The 25,066-nt window shown below is 40.5% G+C and overlaps 1 protein-coding gene across 4 annotated transcripts in view; it reads right to left on the minus strand.

The window, feature by feature from the left end:
• Positions 1-25,066, minus strand: part of GRIA2 (glutamate ionotropic receptor AMPA type subunit 2) — a 77,742-nt gene that overhangs the window by 42,198 nt on the left and 10,478 nt on the right. For all 4 annotated transcript variants that reach the window (XM_065736242.1, XM_065736243.1, XM_065736240.1 and 1 more), the window contains exon 3: positions 451-690. In XM_065736242.1, the coding sequence (XP_065592314.1) occupies positions 451-690 (240 nt within the window). The remainder of the gene's footprint in view (positions 1-450; positions 691-25,066) is intronic.

The following is a 25,066-nucleotide window of genomic DNA, read 5'->3' on the forward strand; positions in this document are numbered from 1 at the left end:
AATTCCACCAGTCAGCAATAGTTACAGCATAAAAAAAAAGCCATATGGCTTACTGATGTTTGTGTTTGACTCTGTAATTATAAATAGTTGGCATGCAACTCAAAAGCTGAGTGTGGATGATATGCATCATTACACGAAAAAATACCTCAGTATATATATGGTTTTACATTGTTGTTTTTTTTAATAATCATCTAAGGATGATTTAAAAAAACAACCCTCATACGAACTGTTTTACAACAAGCAAATACTCTCATAACTTATCCGAACACGCCTGAAATTCTGCTCATGCACACTGTGATTTCTCATTCGTTTATACTATTTTATGTCCTAAAAAATCATTTCTAAATTTAAATGTTTGTGCTGTATTCCTCTCTGCATTTTCTAAGGCAAATTCAGCATTTCAGTAGGATACAAATAGCTATCAGCACACAGATAAAAACTGAATCTTACCTCTGTCACTGTCATACAAATATGCAAACTTGGTCCACTGATAGTATTCAATCAAACTAAGGAGGGCTCCCTTGAGGTCAGGTCTCATCTGAATGACAAATGGATGTGTCCCATCTGTTGGGAAGCTCGGGGTTATGAAGGAGACGTGAAGAGTCCCACAGAATGATGTTATGGTGTTTACAGACTTCTTGTCATAGAATCCAAAAATAGCGAAGACTCCTCTTGAAAACTGGGAGCAGACTAGGAGAGAGAAAGAAAAACAATTAGGTAGAATACTTTTTTTTCCAGAAACGCACTGAGAATTCTATCATGTATATGTATCTTAGAAATAGCGAAGTTGTCTAATTTCACAATGGGAGAGAACAGTAACACTGTGTTACAGAGATAATTACGTGCTAGAATCATTTATCAGTAATATACAGCTTCCAAAAGAAACAACACCAAACATCAGAGGTGCAATTTGCAGACAATCTAGAAATTAAACTTGCCAAGTTATTCTCAAATTCAGCTTACACTGTAAAGAGTGGTGGTATATAAACATCAGTGGCAGCTGCAATTTGTACAAGTCATCTTGACCACACATACCACCAAAGAAGCAGATATCTTTTGTCATGTTAAAAATAAATTGGTTTAAGACTCCTTGTGCTTTTTTGCATAATAGTTCACGTTTCTCCAAATAAAAAAAAGTTTATAGTCAGAACTAGAAGCAAATCTCATAGCTGCAGAAAATAAGTTGGTTTGCTTTAAACTCCTGCGTTTCAGGCATAATTTTAAATCTCTGCATTTTCAGACTCAGCAAAAGCTGGTCTTTGTGAATGACACTCAAAGTCATGCCACAGAAAGAATAACCTCAGATGTAAATAACATGCTGATTATTCAATTTTTATCACTTGAGACAACTCAAGCCAGCTGATAAACGCAGCCTTTAGAGGAGAGCTAGTTTTTTTGGGTCGCCCTGTTCTTTGATACTGCAAGTTATATTAGTGTCTAGGTTTTAAAAACAGGATGGAGTAAGGAAAAATTCATCCCTGATTATATCTGAGATGTCACCTACACATTCTTTGGTTTGCACTGTCACCTTGAACAATAGAGAAACCCTTCTAGGCAAAGCACCTAGCCAGCCTCATTGCAAACCCTGACCTGCACATAGGTATAAATCACCACGTAGCTGAGTCTAACTTTTCTTGTCTTTTTAGAGCACTAATCCTTGCATGCAATTCACATACGAGGACAGAAATAAATTGACTTATGTTTGAAATTTCTCATCTTTGAATACTAATACATTATTTTCTCTTTTAAAACTATCACACTTATTTAAAACAAAACAAAAAAAAGAGACCCCTTATTCGTGTAATTATTCATTTCTATACATGCTGCATGGCTTTTCCTGTCTACCATAGAATCATAGAATAATGTGAGCAGAAGGGATCCATAAGGATCAAGTCCAACTTCTGGCTCAACACAGGACCACCCAAAATTCCACTGTATGTCTGACAGCATCATCCAAACGTCTCTTGAATTCTGGCAAGCTCAGATCTCAAGCCATAAATATTTCTATGCTTCAATTAGAAGTATCTAAACAGCCTGAGTGAAATTCTGGGAGACCCCACAGCCTCCCTGGGCAGCTTGTTCCAGCTCTGTCACCCTCACTGCGAAGATGTTCCTTCACACGTTGGTGCAGAACTTCCTAAGCTCAAGTTTATGGCTGTTTTCCCCTTGTCCTGTTCAGACAGACTGCTGAGAAGAGTTTGGCCTTGTCACTTTATAAATATTGTTAAGCGTGGGAGTCAAGCTTTAATAAGATCCCCTCGGAGTCTTTGTTTTTCAAGGATGAACAGCCCCAGGTCTCTCAGCCTCTCCTCATAAGAGAGGTGTTCCTCCATGCCTTTATCACCTTAGTAGCCCTCCACTGGGCTCTTTCCAAGAGATCCCTTTTATTGCAACAGGGAGCCCAGAACTGGACACAGTACTCCAGGTGAGGCTTCACCAGAGCAGAGTAGAGGGGAGGATCACCTCCCTTGACCTGTTGGCCATGCTCCTTTTAATGCACCCTAGAATACCACTGGTCTTCTTGGCCACAAGGGCACACTGCTCATGGCCAACTCATAGTCCACCAGGACCCCCAGGTCCTTCTCCGCAGAGCTCCTTTCCAGCAGGTCGTGTCCCAGCCTGAACCAATACTTGCAGTTATTCCTTCCAAGGTACAAAACTCTATACTTGCTTTTGTTGAACCTGGTCTGGTTTCTGAAATTATTAGAAAGTAATAAATTCAATTATGTTCTTCATATCTGCTGTACTTTCCGTGGTAATAAATAGGAGACGTTACCCTTTGAGGGACCAATGTATCTCAAGTGTATTAGAGATATAACACTGCTCAAGCTGAATAAAGTCTTCTGAAAAGGGCTGTGAATCTTCTAAACAGCTTTTCTGTTTATGTTACTCTCAGCCCTTGCTCTTTCCCAAATTACCATGTTCTTGTGGCAACAAAAGCATCTTATTACCTCCCCAAACACTCATGAACAATAGTTTCTCATCTGCAGTAATGCCTAAATACTTTTTGAACTTGCTACAATACATGCATTAATGTCTCACGACCTACCTTCAAAAATACACATTAAAATTAAGAACCACTTTCTATCTGGACTCCCGAGCAAGAGTTCATTAGAAAACTGTTACTGGAATGTTCCTGTGATCTTCCCTATTAAACCACTTGTTCCCTTCAGTATAGATCTACTAATAACCACTGACCTGTGCTTGAATAATGAAGGAGCTCTGTACTCCTTCAGGGGGAAACAGACAAGCAGAACACTCTCCTCAGAAAAGACAGGGGAGCTTTCTATTTACCGTCCTTACACTCAGAAAACTATCCATCCATACTTGTATGCATCATCTGGGAAAACTCAGTGATAGCCTCTCAATCTCTCCCACACCAAACCAGGAATGAGCATGAAGCACACCCTGTAGCCGAGGAAGTGACCGCATCTCTATCTGCTTACAGCAGTTTAAAAGCTGAACTCCACAAGCACTCAATCCCTACAACTATCAATATAAAAGCATAAACATGGTGTGTTTCTCAAACGATTAAGAAACCTGCAACAAAGATATAAAAATCATTTAATTCAAACAGGAGTGCCCACACGTAAAAGCAAAACTCTAACAAATCTTACAAGTAAGGACATAACGCACACTAGCAAATATGAAGCTGCTTGGGTTAACAGAAAATCAGGATCTACTTCAAAACTTTATCAGCAGTGATCAGTGTTATGGTTGAATGCTGACATACCTCAGTTATATGCTTGCATGTGTGAAATTCCTATTAAAGATCAGTGGGAGGGTACCTGTGCAATATAATAAAAACTTGCTAAGATAATTATTTAGACTGTCACAAGATAAATGCAGGGCAGGAGGGAAAAGGGGGAGTATTTCTAAGTACCCAAGGGTGAGCCAGGGGATAATGCAGAAAGCGTAGGTCTTTCTGGCAGATTCCCACATTAGACCAAGCCTACAGCCATGTTGTTATTGCTAGAATATGTTAGACTTTTAATAACTAATCACACGTGGTTCAAGATTACTAGAGTAAAAAAAACAACACAGTGATAAGGACTCAGAAGTCACTGAAATATGAAAGATATATTTTATTAAAGATATTAGAAACATCTGACAGGATTTACTTCTTTCAAGTTCCTCTATACAAAGCATTTCTCTTTATGTTTACGTTGTTCTTCCTGGAAGAAGTCAGTGGCCTACACAGCAACAAGAGAAGAATAAGACACGCTCATTTTCTCATAATTTTTCCACAGACTTGCTTAGACTGGTGAACAATGGGAGATTCCCAGAAAGAGTAAATAATTAAAGGTATCAGAGAAATAGCGTTAACAAAACCTTGGAATTGCTAAGAACTCTACGTATTCTATCATTCTTGTTCTTCTAACTAATAGGCAAAGATCTATTTTGCTCATTTTTCTGAACGCTGAAATGTGTCCTAAACTTTTTTCCCCAAACACTAAGGCCTTGATTGCTCAATACCAATAAATAAATAAATAAGCCTGTGCCTACAATGTCTCATCAAAGGAAGACCAAAACTACCTGCTCAGTTACTCACCCTTCCATTGACATCTACACCTGTTTCTGCTTTTACTGTAACGTACTCGTAGCTCACTTTATTTAATACTTTCTCCATTGCACTATTATTTTTGTCTATTAATTCTACAGTCAAAGATTTTCAAGGCTTTAAGTAGCCAGACCTAGGGCTGGCAAACCTGCCCAAAGAAGTGGCTTTGAACTGAATAGTCCTTAAGGTCCCTTCCAAGTGAAGCCATTCTACGGTTTTATGATTATTAGAACATGTGTCTCTTAGTACTGTATGAGGGTATGATAAAATCAAATATATGACTTAATCTTTTAACTGTTTCAACAATTTCTCTTATTTGTGAATAAGAGAGTTCTGATGCTCAGTTTCTGTCCAAAGGTGAACATTTTTAATTGCTGAGAAACTACTCCCATCCAAAGCCTTCCTTTTAAATCCTGCTGGCAGTACCATAGGTTTGCATGCTACTTTGTTGTAGTACATTGTTTTGCTACAGTGCTAACAGAATGGCTTCAGTATTTACATAGGGAAATAGGTCTTCAGTGCATATGATTTAACCACGTCCAATCGTTCTCTTCTACATAAGAGAAAGAAACTACAGCATGAAGAAACAGTCAAGCACAGCCTCTGCAAAGGGACACAAAACAAAGAAATTCTTCCTGGTCCGTAAAGCTGAGAGGTGCGTCAGAAGCAGCCAAAAACAAGACACAGAAATCGAATGCCCAGTTGTTGATTTCAGCCTCTGAAAGGCAACATTAAGAACAAACAGACAGCCGAAAGAAATCACAAACATACTGAACAATAGCAGCAAAAATGATAAATAAGCAAGCATCACAGCTGCCAAGAGAATTCACGTATGATTGAAACCGCATCAGAAAATCATTGTGAGAATGAAAAAGCATGGAATGCTTCCAAAGCTACCGAGAAAAATACAGCAGAGCACAAAGCATATTGTATGCACTTTCACAGACTATAGAACTCTTTCGTATCGGTTTTCCATATAGCCTCTGTGGTCTGCCATATCCATTCACACTACATTGCCATGATCTAGATGTGAGAGGTAAATTTCTTCTCAGGAAGATATGACAAAGGCCAAAGCATCATGCTATGACTCCATAAAACACAGAGAGAAAACAACAACAACAAATAAAGTCTGGTATTTTAAAGTCCCCAGGTGTCTTTTAGAAAAGCAGAGAAGCAAATCAATGTCAATAAAAACATCAGTGGCAATAAGAACTGAATATACGTCGCATTTCTGAAAAACAAAGGAACAAATAACAGAAGTCTCCACATCTCTTTTTGCTGTTTTTAACCCAGAACCAATTAATGTGGATTTTTACCTTATATCTGAGCATTTATGAAAATCTGCATGTATGGAATTATAGTGATTCAGTACTCATCCAAACTCTGTTGGTCGCACATGTATGTACACACACTGTCTGTAAGCAAATGAAGCAACAACCAGACTCACTTGGATATCAAATATTGAGAATGCATACAAAAATAAGAAATGAAATGGACCTTAAGTACCTCAGTGATGTGTTCCTCATTTGTACTTTCTGCTGCTACACTGAAGGTACAACTACGAGCAACGCCTTGGCCATTACTAAACAAAGAAAGGTTTCTGTTATGCAGAGACAGCAAGGGAAATTCTTACAGCTTCAGAGTGAGAAAGCAAAATTTAAATCCTGTGACTACAGTAGTAGAGGTGGTGGAGCCACCTCTCAAGCAGAAGCGTGGTCCTCAGTTTTCTTGCTCTTCAGACAGCACGTGACTGAGTGGAACTTTCCACACCATTATTAGCAAAAGAGGCTTTGATCATTGTGAAATATTAGATTCAAAACCCAGGCTGCTGCAGTAAAAAAAAAAAAAAAAAAAAAAAAAAAACAGCTCAGAGACCAGAGGAGAGGTAAATTAATTTATTTCAACCAGTCAATCATACTTCACGCTGAGTAAAGAAACTTTGTGCCAATCTAAGATATTTTTGGCAAGTACAGAAAAGCCTCCAAGAAGTTAGGAGCCATCTGTTAGGAAAGTACATGATGGTATGGCACAGCTTCTTTATATGCTAATGCTGCCATAATGAAGGTGGTAAATAAACATCATGTTCAGACTGAAACAACAGGTCAGAAAAAAGAGTCTGTTTCAACGACAGTTGGATTCAATTACACATTGCTTGGCTTCGTACTGTAAGCATTTTAAAATCTTTTTCATTGCTAGGACAATTACCATGATGGAAAAGAAATCATTGCAAACATCGCTGAAAGAACCATGATAAAATAATTATGCTTTTATGAATAAAGTGAGAACTCTGTAATAAAATTAAAATGCAATGTAAGTCTGTGTGTGAAGAATATGCCTGTAATCCAATGAACCCTTATGGAGCTCTTCCCAGAGCTGTTACAAACACAGAATGGCTTGGGTTGAGAGGACCTTTTAAGATGACTTAGTACCAACCCCTGCTACAGGCAGGGATACCTCACACCAGACCAGGTTGCTCACAGCCCCCCGCAGCCTGACGCTGAGTGCTTCCAGGGAATGGGCATCCATGACCTCTGGGCAACCTGTTGTAGTGCCTCATCACCCTCACAGTAAAGGGTTTCTTCATAATATCTAATCTAAATCTACCTTCTTCCTGTTTAAATCCATCTCCCCTCATCCTGTCTCTATCTGTCCTTATAAAAAGTCCCTCCCCAGCTTTTCTGTAGGACCCCTTTGGGTAATGGAAGGCCACTGTAAGGTTCCCCTGGAGCCTCTCTTCTCCAGGCTGAAGAGCCCCAGCTTTCTCAGCCTGGCATCATCATACAAAGCTTGTGTATCTGTCTAGATACCCTGTTTCAATGCCAGGCTGGATGCACCCTGATCTAGTGGGTGGCAACCCTGACCATAGCAGGGGGGTTGCAACCAGATGATCTTTAAGCCATTCAATAATTGTACACTACCAGCTGCAAGTACAATTCTTCCTAAGCTCTGAATCTGGTGACCTGGCAGGTCCTTTAGATAACAGAAACGTAATTGTACCTAGTCTCCAAAAGCCCAAACATTCTACTGGAAGCTTCCTTATCCTGCATCGCTCAATTCACTCCCCCACTGCCTCAAATAACAAAAACCATGCTATTTCCACTCAGTGGAATTTAACTTTCATATATTTTGTTTCCTTCAGATCTAAAAAGTCACCTTATAAACCCACTGCATTTGTACCAACCTGAACAATTACAGTGACGAAATTTGGGTTACTGCAAGATTGCAAGTGTCCAGCAAGTACTACCTCCCAGATGCAGGAGCAGCTAATCAAATCTAAGAGGAAGCAAACCAGTGGCTTTTCAGAGCCATGCTGCAAGCCATGGAGAAGTCAGCTCTGATGAAGGAAGATAGCGACTCACACAGCCAGCACTCAACAAGCAACTTTGCTGTGATTCACTGCCCTACCTATCCCAAGGCTCCCGCTCTTCAGATGGCTGAACCCAATTTTAAGATAAATCTTCTAGCTGGAAACGTTGGCATAAAGATACCTCTGCAGAGAATATCTTCCACAAGCTAGTGGTTAATGTAATAAGAAGAAAGACACATGAGACCTTGACTCCCTACCCTAATAACTGTTACTCCCTCACAGCCAAACCCACAACCTTCTTCCATTTGGAGCAATTTCCAGGCTGCACTGTTCCAAACTAATGCACCTACCTGCAGCAAAGGGGGAGTTACATCACAGGTGGTTTTGTTTGCTGTCTTATGAGGCTGCAGTTCCAGACAAAATTTAATTCCTGTGATGTTTTTCAGATTGATGACATTCATTAGGACAATTGGCTGTTAAACTAATTGCTAGGTTTTATTTGGATTTACAAATGATCTAATATTCACGACACACCCTCCTATCTGCATGCCCTATTTTTCCAAGGAGGGCAGAAATAAACGTTATGTATTTCTGAAGTATTCAGCCATTCAATCAACGTTATTAGTAATACAGATCAGGAATACAGTGCTCCCTCTCCATTGCAGATGCATCCAACATAGTTAGGTTGGGCTTCGTAAGACCCCATCCACCCATTCCAACTGCTGTCTCCATGCTGTGCCCAAGTCACCAAAACAGGCTACAGTCATACAGCATCCTTCCACAATAATACCTCTCCCTACAGACGTGACTGTCATGAAACTGTCTGCTGAGTATACAGGATCAGAAAATCATTTTCAGAAGTTGAGCATTTTACCAGAATGCATTTGTTTGCTTTAAAATTTTATCATAATTTGACTGAGATCAACAGTCATTTAAATGTTTACTGACACTACTTAGTAAATAACGTAGCATTTAGAAGCTGCAAATAAAGCTTTCTAATTTCCCTTGCAAACAGTGACAAGAGACTAATGCTGTTTCCAGGCACAGCTTTAAGTCTAAACATCTTTTGCAGGCACACTTGCATCTTAGAGATGAAAATCCCCTATCCCTCTGTATCAAATGTCAGAATAAAGTATTTAGTTCCGAGTCTTCTTCCAGAAAAATACAACAATTAAAACAATCTGACAATTAGCACTGTAGACATGCACTGCTATCATTAGAGAAAAATATTACCTGCATGGCTTGCCAGAAAGCAAGACTAATGACCTAGTCAGACTGCCCCAGCCATTTAAAGAGCCATTCACAGCATATCCTGTGCTCTGATCATTCACACTGTGCCTTGTGTATATTAGCAAGCAGTAGAGATCTGCAGAATGTAAAGCTAGTATTGAAGATCAAACGCATACATTTCAGGGCTTTTATTCTGGACTAACTCCAGGTTAGGAGTTTGGAGACTACACACCCACAGGCAGATTCTGGAAATAAACTCTCAAGCTTTGCTTCATTCAAAAATAGTTAGTTTCTTGTGCTCCAAAACAAGAACTAAGTAGTAAATTTCAGTGATTTCCTTCAAAAAAAAAAAAAAAAAAAAAACAAAACAAAACAAAACAACCAACACATTCTTAATCCAAACTGAATGGCTCAAGTGGAAGCACCCATGTATTCTCAGCAGGTATTAAAAGCTTATTTCCATTTAAATCTAAGTAAAACTATAACTGTGTACTGCTGTAACTGGTTATATTGGACTGCTTAAGTTTATTATCAAGTTAACACTTTAGGTTCATTCACTGACAACATTCTAAAAAGGAATTTACTTCAATAATTGAACTATTAAGCTTCAAGTGCTCAATTTTTCACACTGATATGTGAACAGGTTACATCCTTTCTCACATTAAAAGCAATGAAAGACATTCTGTTTACCCACGCTGACATCTTGAACAGTGCTGCTATTACTGTCTGGTTTGGTGCTTTATTCGAAGTCCTAATTGAATGAAATAATCCTAAAGGTGACGTTCCACGAAGAAATATTATTTGTCTTCTCTGCCATTTTTTTCAACGACTCATGACTCTCAAACAAGGGTCATGATTTGGCTGTCTGTTTCATGAGGTGAACAGAAGGCACTGGCAAAATACAGTAAATCATGCCACCTGTAGACTGATTTGTTGCTCTTTCAAGAGGCTATTTAAAATATCCAGCACAAGTCAGATGGAGTGGCTGCCATGCACTGCAGAGGCAGTAGTCCTACTTCAAATAACTAGACCTATCACATAGGATTGAACTTCTACAATTAAGAAAGAAATACTGTAGCTCAGCTCTATCAACATCCTGTGTTACTTCAGGCAAATCATACGTTTTTATTTGTAGGCTGGAATTTATCTTCTCTCCTCATGGAAACATCGGATCAGTCTATTTCTGAATGACACAGGCAGGAAGTATTTTTATATTGACCCACACCATGAATTCCTCATCTACAAAACAACAGCTGAATCAGGTGCTGAAGCTAAACAGATAAGATTTCAGGCCTGCCCTAACACTGAAAGAAATACACTTTCCAGGGTTTCCTCTACCTGAAATTCAGTAGCTGTTTCAGATTTTGGAGAACGTGGTTGGGTGGCTCGTACGTTTGCTCATTTGGGCATTTTTCCCACAGTTAGATCAGGAAACAGTGTTTATATTACTCCAAATGGCAGTGATTAAAAATATTATCTCCACAGGCCACACAACGTACTGAATGGAATTGCTACCTATATTATAACACTGTTAGGGGCCATCTGCTATCTGGGGCTGTTTGCTCATAAGTTCATAAGTTCATAAGTTCATAAGGTTGGAAAGGACCTATAAGATCATCTAGTCCAACCATCCTCCTATCACTATCTCTACCCAACTACTAAATTAAGTCCTTTAGCACCTCATCTAAACGCTTCTTGAACAGCGCTAGGGATGGTGCCTCAACCACCTCCCTAGGCAGGCCATTCCAGTGCCTGACCACTCTTTCAGAAAAGAAATGCTTCCTGAGGTCTAATCTAAATCTTCCCTGGCGCAACTTGTGGCCATTCCCTCTCGTCCTGTCATTACTTATCAGGGAGAAGAGGCCTACCCCCTCCTCACCACAACCCCCCTTCAGGAAGTGGTAGAGTGCAATAAGGTCTCCTCTGAGCCTCCTCTTCTCCAGACTAAACAATCCCAGCTCCCTCAGCCACTCCTCATAAGACTTGTGCTCCAGGCCCCTCACCAGTTTTGTTGCCCTTCTCTGAACACGCTCCAGGGCCTCAATGTCCTTCTTGTAGTGAGGGGCCCAAAACTGAACACAGTACTCGAGGTGCGGCCGTACCAGAGCTGAGTACAGGGGGATGATCACCTCCCTGCTCCTGCTGGCTACACTATTTCTAATACAGGCCAGGATGCTGTTGGCCTTCTTAGCCACCTGGGCACACTGCCGGCTCATGTTGAGCCGAGCATCAACCAACACCCCCAGGTCCTTTTCCTCTCTACATTCTTCAAGCCATTCTGCCCCAAGCCTATAGCATTGCATGGGGTTATTGTGGCCAAAGTGCAGGACCCGGCACTTGGTCTTATTGAACCTCATCCCATTTTGCTCAGCCCAGCTGTTCAGCCTATCCAAATCCCTCTGAAGGGCCTCCCTACCCTCAGGCAGTTTGACACATCCTCCCAGCTTTGTGTCATCTGCAAACTTACTGAGGGTACACTCAATTCCCTCGTCTAGGTCATCAATAAAGATATTAAACAAGATGGGCCCCAAAACTGACCCTTGGGGGACACCACTCGTTACAGGACGCCAGCTGGACTTAACTCCATTAACCACTACCCTCTGGGCACGGCCCTCCAGCCAGTTCTCCACCCAGAGAAGAGTGAACCTGTCCACACCACGGGCTGCCAGTTTCCTTAGGAGAATACTGTGGGAGACCGTGTCAAAGGCCTTGCTGAAGTCCAGGTAGACTACATCAACAGCCTTTCCCTCATCTACCTGTCTGGTCACCCAGTCATAGAAGGAGATGAGGTTGGACAAGCACGACCTGCCCCTGGTGAACCCGTGCTGGCTGGGTCTGATCCCTTTATTGCCATGCACGTGTCGTGTGATCTCCCTCAATAACATCTGTTCCATAACTTTCCCTGATACCGAGGTCAGGCTGACAGGCCTGTAGTTCCCCGGGTCTTCCTTACGGCCTTTCTTGAAGATGGGAGTCACATCGGCAAGTCTCCAATCTTGTGGGACCTCTCCAGATAACCAGGAATGCTGATAGATGGCAGAAAGTGGCTCGGCAATCACCTCTGCTAGCTCCCTCAGCACCCTTGGGTGGATCCCATCTGGCCCCATGGACTTGTGGCAGTTCAGATGGAGGAGAAGATCTCTGACCGTCTCTGCTTGAATCACAGGGGGTGCATTATGCACCCCGTCCCAGACTTCCAGGTCAGGGCAAGTACCATTTGGATAACTGTCCTGTCTATTAAAGACAGATGTGAAGAAGGCATTGAGAACCTCAGCCTTTTCCTTATCATCTGTGGTTATATTGCCTGCCTCGTTGAGTAAAGGAGGGAAATTTTCCTTAGTTTTTCTCCTGCTGTTAATATATTTGTAAAAGGGTTTCCTGTTCTCCTTTACAGCAGTAGCCAGCCTAATTTCAAGCTGGGCTTTAGCATTTCTAATTTTCTGCCTGCAGATCTTGGCCAGTTCTCTGTAGTCACCCCAAGTAGCCTGACCCATCTTCCAGAGGACATAGACTCTCCTTTTCTCTCGGAGTCTCAACAAAAGATCCCGGTTCATCCACACTGGTCTTTTGCTCCTCCGGCTTGACTTACAGGACTCCGGGACTGCCTGCTCCTGTGCCTTTAAGATTTCCATCTTGAAGAGCATCCAGGCTTCCTGGACCCCTTTACCCTTCAGGAGCAAGTCCCAAGGGACCCTTGCAACAAGTGTCCTGAACAGGTCAAAGTCTGCCCTCTGGAAGTCCAAGGTAATAGTTTTGCTAGTCACCCTCTTGACGGCACCCAGAATAGCAAACTCCACCATTTCATGGTCACTCTGGCCAAGACAATCTCCAACCTTCACATCCCCTACTAGTCCTTCCCTGTTAGTGAAAAGTAGGTCAAGCAAGGCATCTCCCCTGGTAGGCTCTTGCACCAGCTGAGTCAGGAAGCAATCATCCACACATTCTAGAAATCTCAAGGACTGCTTCCTCTGCGCAGTATTGTATTTCCAGTATATATCAGGGAAGTTGAAGTCCCCCATGAGAACGAGTGCTGGCCATCGTGCAACATCTACGAGTTGTTTATAGAACATCTCATCTATTTCTTCATCCTGACTAGGTGGTCTGTAACAGACCCCCACCACGATGTCACTCCTAAGGACTATCCCCCTGATCCTAATCAATCCTTGCTCAAAGTAATCAGCTTCTGCACATGCAGCATTCCAATGCATATAGCATCAGGCCCTTAAAATTGCTTCTAAAAATACATCTGATCAGCATGTAATGCAACAAAACGAAGCACTTCGTAGCATATGGCATGCAAAGCAGTGAAGGGCACACCTCGATCTCAGCTGCGGCACGTCACCTACTTTGCTCTGTAGCATTTATATAAACATATGGCTCATCCTAGGTGGCAAGCCACCACTAAAGCACAGGTGTGCTTTCTCTCACTTGAATTCATGATCCCTAAAGCAGAACACTGCAATCAGCTCTTTTAGTGGCACATCCAACGTCAATTCTGTTTTATAAGTTTACTCAGTGTTTTCTACTGGAAACAAATGAAAGTTCTGCATTATGCCCACACATGACACAACAGTTACACTGAGTATTGTTTAAACGTATTTCCCTCCAGAGAACAGGGCCTGATGAAAGCTCATTAATAGTGATAAAAGTCACGCAATAAGGATGATGCATTTTTAAAGGACAAGCTTAATTATCTTCACCATTGACAGATGGGTTCCCTAACTTCCTGTGAAACGGTACGGAATCAGAATCTCATTTGTTCTGGCTTGTTACTTAAAGAAGTTAACCTGAATGTTTCAGCTCTTAGGTATGCCCCACTCTTTACTCTTCTACAGTGCTTACTTCAGAACTGTTGTGTATGGGAACTATACCCTCCCCATTTGCAAAGTATCTCTCACTTCTTTTTTGCCTGGCTAAAACCTATCTGTAGGGTGATGTAGGGTGAATACCCTACATCTTAGACAGACATTCTTACTTAAGCTGTTACATAAACCAGTAATGGGATTTTTATTTTTTTCCCAGCTCTTCCACTCTTTCATCAAGCATCTCTACTTGGAAATGAAGTCTTCGGGGCCACTTCACAAGTGCCCCTCACTTCATCCTCTATGAAATACAGAAAACAGAAAAAGTTAATTTCAGAGCTGTTTTAAGTAGAGTTTCAGTATATGAAATTATGACTTGAAATACAGAAGCACATTTGTATCGTGCAAGCACATGAAATATAGTAACAGCTTAATCTTAGTCTCACTGGAAGTTTTGCTATTTACTGAAACAGAAAGCAAATCAAACACTAGAAGCTTAATAATCCAAGCTCACTCACCATTGTGCAAATAGTGATAGATTAAATCTAGGTACTGCTGTAACAAAGAAGAGCTCCGTGCAGGAAAAAGCAAAGCCTCACTCTACATGGGGATGGACAGCTTCACTACCACAGAATTTCTAGGAGAAATCCCACATGCTGTGCTGTTCTGGTGCTCACAAAGAGCTCCAGGAAGGGACTCTAAATCCAACACAGCCTCATACTTCGCGGTGCACGCTTTAACTCTTCCCAGAGCCCCCTGGATGCTGTAGGGTTAGAAGGAAGTCTGAACATGCAGTAAGCATAGCTCAGGGACAGCCCTCTACTAAGATATTTTATGTCAGAGATAACGTGCTTTGACACGATCTTCTGCCAAATGAATGCTAGTCTAAGAACTCAGCAATCCTTTCTGTAGACTGGACTGCCAGAATGGTACCCAAATTTTCAGTGTTTCTAAGATGCTTCAGCCATATGTCTTGATCAATTCATAGGTAGACCCCTCCACAGAACTCTGCAACAACTGTTAGCCCATACTGCTGAACTCAATATAGAACAACAGGAATGAATAGGTTAACTGCTTCCTTTTAATTCAAAGAGCAATAAAAATGCAAATCAAACAGAAGTACTTTTATAGCAGCTTGTAGGTTTTATACATAACTGCCAAATCAGAAAGGGATGCACATTTACAGTTAAGAAGAAAACTGCAACAAGAAGAAATTAAAGACAAAAAATTAAACCAACTGCCTGTGAGTCTACACAAACATAAGTATATATGTAGATGTGGTATCTTCGCATGTAAGAAGAAAATGAACAAGGAACAAAGGCAAAAAAAAGCAACAACAAAGGCTAGAAGTCAGAAAAAAGGCACAATCTTTCTTCTTTTCCTGCTTAACTCTACTCTGAGGCTTGAAGTCTCTACCTTGTAATGTCATTCATCCTCTTCAGTATCTTTATTGATGACCTGGATTACCCACAGTAAGTTTGCAGATGACACCCAAGCTGGAAGCAATGATCTGCCTGGAAGTAGGAACATCCTGCAGAGGGAACTGGACAGGCAAGATGGCTGGGCTGAAACTAACAGGAGGAGGTTCAACACAACAAAATGCTGGGTCCTGCACTTTGGCCACAACAGTATTGTGTTCAGTTTTGGGCCCCTCACTGAAAGAAAGACATTGAGACCTTGGAGCAGGTTCAAAGAAGGGCAACAAAATGGTGAGGGGTCTGGAGATCGGGCTATGAGAAGCAGCTGAGGGAGCTGGGATTGTTCAGTCTGGAGGAGGCTCAGGGGAGACCTGGGGGTTGGCCTCTTCGCTTGTGTAACAGTAATAGGATGAGAGGGGAATGGCTTTAAGTTGAGCCAGGGTAGATTATGACTGGATGTTAGGAAATACTTCTCCAAAAAAAGTGGTCAGGCACTGAAATGTGCAGCCCAGGGAGGTGCTGGAGTCACCAATCCTGGAGGTATTCAAGGAACGTTTGGACATTGTGTTGAGGAACACAGTTTAGTGAGAACTAATGGTGATGGGAGGACAGTTGGTCTGGATGATCTTGTAAGTCTTTTCCAACCTCAGTGATTCCATGATTCTATAATCCAAATATAAAACTGTGCCAAGAAGAACCGAAGACAAAGATATTCATCCCAATATAAAAATGGGGTTTGTTTTCTTGACTATGTAATCTGTGAGCAATGCACTAATTATATGTATTCTCTGTATAGTTAAAATTAGTATTTTTTAATTGTTTCAAATTTAGACAAATACAGTGTATAGTATAATACTGAATACATATAGTTCACCATCACGCTACTGAAGGGTAAGAGTACACCTCAGAAAATTTGCTGACAACATGAAGCTGGAAGGAGTGGCTGACACACCAGAAGGCTGCACTGCTATTCAGTGAGACCTGGACAGGCTGGAGAACTGGGCTGAGAAGAAGCTGATGGGAGGCAAGTATAGACTTCTACACCCAGGGAGAAATAACTGCACGCATTGCTACAGTTTAGGGGCTGACCTGATGGAAAGGAGCTCTGTGGGGAAGGACCTGGGTGTCCAGGCAGATAGCAGGTTGGACATGAATCAGAAGCGTGCCCTTGTGGTCGAGAAAGCCATTGGTATCCTGTAAAGTGCTAAAAAGAGCCTGGTCAGCAGAGTAAGGGAGGTGATTCTCCCCTTCTACTCTGCCCTTGTGAGACTACTTCTACTGAGGAGTCCAGAATTGGCCACAGAGTTTCAGAAGAAAGACAAGGAACTACTAGAGTGAGTCCAGCAGTGGGCCACAAGTATGATTAGGGCCATAGAGCATCTCCCTTACGAGGAAAGGCTGAGGGACCTGCAATTGTTTCAGCCCAGAGAAAACTGAGAGGGGATCTTATCAATGCTAAAAAATATTGTCTGGCCCCATCCATTTGACTCCCGCCCATTAGTTTTTCACTAATGATACACAAAAACGGGAGATAAATGACCTTGTTTATGTAAATGTAACTAGTCACAGCCTTCCTTGACAAATTCAGATGACAACCATGAAAGTCAAATTTTGAGCAAGCATGTGCTGACTACCTTAGGCAAAGTATATCTCAAACAGTATTCATCTTTTATGTAAAAATATGACTCGACCTGTGTTTATTGTAACTACTTAATTAAAAAAATAAAACCCAATATAAACTCTGTCTCAGATTCCCGCTGGGGAATATCAACTCAGACAGTAAGACTTAATTACAAAGATGATTTGAAGAACGACTTACTCAAAGAATAGGCTTAATGGTTGATTTTCTTTTACCTTCAGTTTCTTTGCCATCTTAATTATTCCAGTCCTTTCCATTGTCCCTCTCCGCTCTGCCCTCACAAAGCTCCATCTGCAATACTACACCCAGGTCTGGGTCACTGCACTCAGTGAAGAAGGGATTTGGAGCTGTTGGAGCAGGTCCAGGGGAGGACCATCAGTGAGCTGGAGCATCAACTCTGTGAAGAAAAGTTGCCAGGAGCTGGGCTGGTTTAGCCTGCAGAAGAACAGGGTCCAGGGAAACCTCATCACAAGCTTCCAGTACTTCAGAAGAGCTTGTATCCTGGAGGGAGACTGACTTCTTACAGTCTGATAGTGACAGGATAAGGGGGAATGGTTTTAAACTAAAAGAGTGGAGAGTTAGATTAGATGCTAGGGGGAAGTTTTTCCACTCAGGGGGGTGAGACAGTGGAGCAGGTTGCCCAGAGGAGTTGTGGATGCCCCATCTCTTGAGGTAGTTGAGGCCAGGCTGGATGGGGTCCTGGGCAGCCTGATCCAGTGGGTGGTAGCCCTGCCCGTGGCAGGGGACTGGAACAAGATGATCTTCGAGGTCCATTCCCATCCAAGCCATTTTAAGACTCAAGAGTTTCCAACCACTGCAAAAGCAGTCTTTTTAGCAATAAATTATTATTAACAGATGTTAAGCTGCAGTTACACACAGCATCTGCGTCACCTTTTGCAGGAAGGACAAGAACAAGTAATTCCTCTGAAACCTAAAGGTAAAGCCAAGAAAGAACTAAGTAGTCGCTAGAAAAAACGTAATTTATCTGATTAAATAATTTCTTACACATCTCCTATTGTTTTCTCACAGTCAGCCACAGAAGGTGTCCCTTTTTCTGTACTTCAGCTAGAAAGAATGCTGTTTCATTGTTGACCAGCTACTTTTCTCAGAGGTATTCAACTGAAAGCCCTACACACATTGCTTTCCTGTCTCCTTTTAACATGGTATGACCTCAGCAGCTTTCAGTACGAGCACCAACATTTGCCCAGCCCCATCTCACAGTTCTTTGGCCTTTCAATAGTTAAGCTCTTTGACAAGCAGCATTTTTAACTGCAATCTGAAACTCTGCAGAACACACTGTCGTGGATAATGATATGATGAGCTAGGAAGCAGTGCTTTTGCTTTGCAATGCAGGGAAAAGGAAACAACTAGTCTGCATCATCTGGCTGAGTCACACCAGTAGATTAAATAAGGGCTCCCACAGCAGACAGTGATGTGATGACAGTACAGGAAGAAAAAAAATGCTTTTCTAGATTAAGTAAAGCAAGCAATAAAAACAACAGAGAGACTAACACCTTAGAAGTCATTAAAATTAGTTCTTCTAGTGAGGACTTGTACAACAGAGAGATTAAGGAGAGATTTCTTTGTGTTCAAAGGCCTGAAATAGTTGTCTGTAACTGAAAAAAAAAAAAACAACTCCATCCACAAATGTAAGTAATGAACCACCATAATGATTAACCATATAATCTTTAATGGAGAACCATTTTTATATGCACAGCACATTTCAGTATCATTTTAATTAAAAAAAAGGAGGCATTGTTGAATGTTTTAGCTGAGCAACTTCCATGAAAAAATAAAAACACCAGGTGTGCTGTGATTAGAATTAAGATCCAAAAGAGCAAGTACTTCAGAAAAACCCATCTACCCATGATTACTTTTCTGAAGCAGGTTCATACAAGGCACTAAATGCTCAATCCAAATACTGGCAGTTCAGACAGAAGAGAAAAATCAGTCTTTTTTAATGTCCCTTCAGCATGGCATGGAGCAAATTTGGTGTTTTCTGGTACACCATCTATGCTCCAAAAAACAACAACAAAAAAAACCAAGATACCTGAAGGACTTACAGAAGACAAAATCATTATGAGTGTCAGTTCAGTGAATGGCAGTCAAAGAAAGGAAGCCCTTCATGTCCCAGCTCACAGGGTGCAGCATATGACATCTTATACAAAATCACAGCAAGCTGCAGATCACTGTGGAGCAAGCTAAACACAAAATGAGGGCAGTAGGTCAGACTCAAATTATGTGGAAGAAGAACAGCAGCTAAGAGCATCAACCTGTTGAATGACGTAAGTGCTACACTCCCTGTCGAGATTTTTATTTATATTAGCTGAAATCCATAGTAAGCCTACAAAAACTAGAAACTAGAAAAAAAAATCCTGAACAGTGCTCTCAGACAGTTTTCCTGAAGTTTAAAGACTGTATACCCTTTGATCCAGAAGTAAATATGGCAGTAAGAAGGAATCTGTATCAAAAGCTACCTCAAAAGGACTTGGGACAGCACACTTACAAACAGAAACCCCCAGAAGAACATTAGATGCCATTAGTATGTACACAGCTGCACTGCAGCAGTTCCACAGATCACATCCTTGGCAAACCACACTAATTTTTTCCAGTGCCAAGATGCTTGCATACGATCTTGGAAATACAAATATAACATTAAATGTATTTGAGTGAAATTCCTGTCAGGGATATTCAGTCGATCACATTTCTAGAAAGACTGAACACAAATGAAGAAATCTATGGACATGTGTATTTGCTGTCAAAAAAATACCAGCCAACAATTGAAAATAAGCTAGAAGAGTGGAATAAACAAAGCTTGAGGCAAACAACCTCTGTAGAGAAGAATGTGATAAATACAAACAACACACTTCCAGGCAAACCAGATACTTCAATTGTCAGAAAAGGACCAAGTAGAGACTGAACCGAGCAGGAAAAGAGAAACTTCAATGAAAATCTGTTCAAGTGTTCTGGAAGACAATCACAGCTAACCTGTTTAAATCTAGACTAATTCAGTGACCGTTGATTTAGATAGCAGATTAAAACAATTCAACAGGTGCTCCTTCTGCTCTTTTTTTCCACATCAGAGTGCATTCTGACCATTGGTCAATTCCAAAATTTACAATTATTAGAAGAGCTTTATTTCTATCAAGTTACTTTTATGACACTGAGCAGTATTCTTTCTTAGCAGTTACATTCTAGGGCACCCGTTTTACATTTAAAGTAGCTAACATGGCAAACAATGAAAACTTTCTTTGCTATCATTTAGAATTTTATTTAGAAAACCCACATGCATTCTAAAACAATGCAGTTTCTCCCCCTCTGACTACTTTAGATTTAAACATCTACACCCTATATTTTAATTTTAAATTTTGGAATATATCTTCACTTTAGCAGAAGTTACCATTAAAAGCACCTATTACTAACATAGCATCCAGGAACACAGATCTGAGAGATTTAACATGCCTGCAGTTGGTCCTGGATTAAACAGTAATAGTAGGAGGATAGGACTTCTCTTCATATCATTTACTTCCTGCTGTCTCTAGTGGTCCTTGTGAAAACTTTGAATTAGCTTTTTAGAAAGGAGGAAGTAGAAACTAATTTCCTTAAGGCCAAATTATTACTGGACAAGGTTTAATGCTGGGTTCAGGAAGCCTAGAAATTGGATTTAAATTAACAGAAGAAAATAACCTGAATTTGTGTTCTCTCATCTTCGTAGCCTGTAAAGAAATGAAGGGCAAAGTATTCTTCCTCTGTCAGAGGAACACGCTACCCTTCAAGTCATCACCACATTGGAATAAATACAGTTTTCTTTTCCTCTAATCATTTGATACTGATTCATACTGCTCTTTTTACACAACCAGTCATACTCTGGAATTAGCATCTAAAGTACTCCTCATCAAACGAGCCCCATATTTTTGTATAACAAATGCCTCATGATCACTACACTGTCTTCAAGCTGATCATCATAAGCAAAGGATGCAGGACTTTGGCATTGTTTAACAAGTATCTTACCATTCAGGCTCTGCGTGTTTTAGGGCATTCTGAGAGCAAATATTAAAAACAAACTGCCTTTTTCTTGCAATTAGAGATACTACAATAGAAAGTCTAACAACTAGTCTTAAACTGAATAGACTACGAGAGATTTGGTCTGAATTATTACAGGAAAAATGATGACAGACGCTGGAAAAAAAATAAATCAGTCCATTTAAACAGCCACATCTTTGAAATAACAAACAGCAATTTTCTGGTCTCAAACTCAGTTGTATTTACACATTATTTAATGTCTTTAATTTTCAGTATTTCTTTTCTGTTCTTAATGAAGCAATTCATAGTTTTATTCATGTAACTCAATTGGAAGCTTATTACATAATTTCTTCTGCCAGAAATTAGTTGATTCCTGACCCTCAGGGACATGGAGGCAAGAAGGAAGTGACTGAATGGTCAATCAGTCAAGGAGAAAAGGGAATAGTAGTTCCCATCCACAAACAGCAGATTATTTAAGGAAAAATAAAAACACAAAGAAATAAAAAGAAAAGCGTTTGGAATAGAAGTCTAGTTCTGTAGCATTTATCATTTTCAATAAGCATATCATTGCAGAACATAATTCTGAGCAGTTCCTCATTCATCAATGGGAATTATAGCTTTGCAGCTTCTTCCCATCCAACCGTTCCTGTATTTTTAAGCTTCTAGTTATTATGCAGCTCACTGACTGATAAGCTGTTCAAGGCCTTACCTGCAAATGCTAAATGAGAATTGAAACTACTCCCATTTCATGACTGCTTGGATGATCATTTGAGATCATCTCAGCTTGAAAAAAGCCTGCACATTACTGGCAGAAGAACTGTTTCCCTTAAGACTAGACACATGTCATTTCATCATGAGCAACAGAAATACAAGAAGGCAACAAATAACAGGCAGGTCAGCGAGCCATTTTGTGAAGTAACTTCCTCACCCTCTTTCTGAGGGAACACAATCAGCCATGGAGGAAAACAATTTGAGAATTTACATTTTCTTCTGCAATTGAGAAGCAATCTGCTTAGGCAGGAAACATCTAAGCTCTGTAACTGTCTCCTTTAAACACACTGACTCAGGTTAGGATCCTGACATCTACAGCAGCTTTCTACTGGCTGAACCAAAGAAAACTGTTAAAGTAATCAGGGGTCTACCAAAGAAATCTACAAGAACACCAAAAACGATTTGTGCACCTTAGTGCAGCTCTTCTCCAAAAGACAACTTGCAGAATACTGATGTCATTCAGCATCAAGGATTAATAATGTCTCTGGAAATGGTCATTTTATGTACCACCTGGAATATAATGGTCCTCGTCCGAAAACGATGTACATGAGAACTGTTGAATCATGGCCTGAACCACTAATGGATCACCTGAGGTGAGCACTGAGTCAGCTGCAGGAGCACAGGTGAAGGCAATGCACCTGTGTGACCAGAAGGGGTGGAGTCTGGCTCCACATCTCCCAGACCCCATTTAAGGGCTGACCACCACTGGGGAAGAATCTCTTGGTGAAGATCCCTCCTTTGTGGAGTTTTTCCCTGCAAGTCTAATTGTCTCTTTTCCATCCTGATACTCCTTCTAATTACACCAGCTATAAAATATATCAGCTCACAATAAGATTTGGTATTATTCATTTTGCTAACTTCACCTCTTACACAATGTAATGGAGTAGTTAAGAGAAATAAAATGACCTAAGATTCTGGAGTGGGATATAAAAAGGAGGTAAGTCAAACTTTTTCGTAAGGCATTCATTTTGCGTCAACTGAAACATCTTGAACTTTCTTCCCTCTCATCCCAAAAGGGAATTTTTAAGATCCAAAATAGGCTTGTGGGTCACAAACTGAAAAAGGAGAAAAAGGGCAAGTACTCTCTTAATTAGCCCTATTTAAAACAATGCACCTGAATCATGCTGAGGAGAAAGTGACTTTGAGTTTCCCTTTTACATAAACACTATTTCTCTCTCCTCCCACTTCTCCCATGTCCTTCTCCCCCACCTTCAACATTATCTAAATATTTTTTTTTACGTTACCCCTAAGAAATTTCTCAAGAGTTGTTTTCCCTCACTTTTTAGTAAGGAAATCAATGTCAAAACACTGAAGTTTTCTGTCAAAAAGAATTTGCGTTTTCTCAGCAGCCCTTAGGAAAACTATATTCATTTGCAGCTGTACTGTACTCATCCATTATGACCTTGAGTAAAGAAAATTAATCCCTCTCCATCCATTATTTGCACTGTGTGTGAAAAAGATGCAAGAAAGTTTTTCATCTCTCTTCATTATATACCTCAGTCTCGAGTTTTCTGGGCTAAGGATCAGCACTTACTAAATACCTGTGCAACATCTAGAATAGTAAATCTGCAATACCTCCTGGGACATCCAGAAATGAATGTAATGCAGATAAACACAGATGATGCTTTTTGCAATACAAACTAGTTTTTATTTACAGTTGCTGAAGAGTTCTACCATGAAAGTGTTTGCACAGTTGCTAAATGTACAGCAATCATTCTTAATGCCTTCTTATGAAGGCAGGAGAACTTACAGTTGTTTGGAACTCAAAACAAAATAACCTCAAATTAAGAATCCTGTATATTAAAGCAGTCAAATCGATAAGAAGCTTGTGTTGTTCAAATCCATCAAGTCTTCTGACAGGTTCAGACTAGTTTAAATGGAGTATCCCAAATACTCTGAACTGCCACTCACCATCTTCAGTCCTCCCTTTGTCCCTAGCACATGACATACATAAGGAAGTGAAATAACTACAAGGATTTCAGAGAAAAACATCAATACACAGACTAAGTCTGCACACAAAAGACTCAATGCATGATTTGTAAGGGTCTGATTTATACAAGCTGATTATACATACGATTTATACATCAAAAATCAGGATCCTCAGCTTTGTAATTGGGTCATACTATGCTGCAAATTAACTGGCAGAATCTTTTGCCCTTCATTTAGCATTCCAAAAGATTAACATCATGATATCCTAAAGCACATGCTTTTTTAAAGAAAAAGAACAGAGGGTAAACTAGGTCCTGCAGTAAATAATTTTCTGGGAAACACAAGCCGATAAAAAACCTCCATAATATGAAGAAATAGAAGTAAGTAAATCACCACACAATCATGAAAGTCTGGAGACAAGTGTACCTTAAAAAGTCAGTACAGTTAAAGCCTGATAAAACACCAGCCCACAGACCAAAACAAGAGCCTGTCTTTAGAGAAACACAAGGCCTTTGCACCTACCTAACATTACTGCAGATGAAGGACTGGCTGAAACTAAAAAGGCCTCAAAGGAGCTCAAATCAATTTATGTTTCCTCCTGAAGGGGAATGTAAAGCCCCAGACCAGAATTACACCATTGTGACAGATAGAATGCAACTCCAGAAAAACACTAACGCTACTATTCACATTTGGGACTAAGTCAGACTTTGTAAAGCAATTTCTTAAATCAAACATTTCATTTCTGTTACTGCTACACACAGTAGAACACAGCAGAACAGAGAAGTGTTCTTAAAATGTCATGCATTTTTTCTCCCAGAAAAAAGTATCAAGACTGTAAAATATACATGGATTAAACTAGGCAGCAAGAGCATCCAAAACAGGTTCTAGGGTTTGTAATGCCACCATAATGCACTGCCAGAAGGTAACACTAATAAGAACTGCAGAAGAACACAGGAAAAACTGCACCCAGTTTCCCCAAAGGACACATCACAGTACAGTCAGAGTCTATTGCCAAACAAGTGTACCAAGTTACTCTTAATGGCACAGCGACTTTTCAGTTTAGCAGATTTTATTCAGAAATTAGCACAACTTCTGTTGTGGAAGTATGAAAAATCAGTGTAAGAGATGCATCAGAAACAAGCATCCAAAGTCACCTACAACATACCACTAGAATCCCTAATATCCTGTGATACTGGGAACAGCAGTACAGCAAACCAAGTGAGCCCCTGCACATTCCCCAGCCCTGCTCCCACTAGTTGGGCAGCTTACATCTAAATGGAGAAGCAATAGCTAACTCTACATCACCGACTGCTAATGATTCTCCACTGGTTGAGACTGGCTGCCATAGACCTAGTGCTGACACAGGCACAGTAACTCAAGGTACAG

This window comes from Cyrtonyx montezumae, unplaced genomic scaffold (genome assembly GCF_038088225.1).
Source record: "Cyrtonyx montezumae isolate F1298 unplaced genomic scaffold, pur_monq_1.0 scaffold_2, whole genome shotgun sequence".
Classification (NCBI taxonomy): Eukaryota; Metazoa; Chordata; class Aves; order Galliformes; family Odontophoridae; genus Cyrtonyx; species Cyrtonyx montezumae.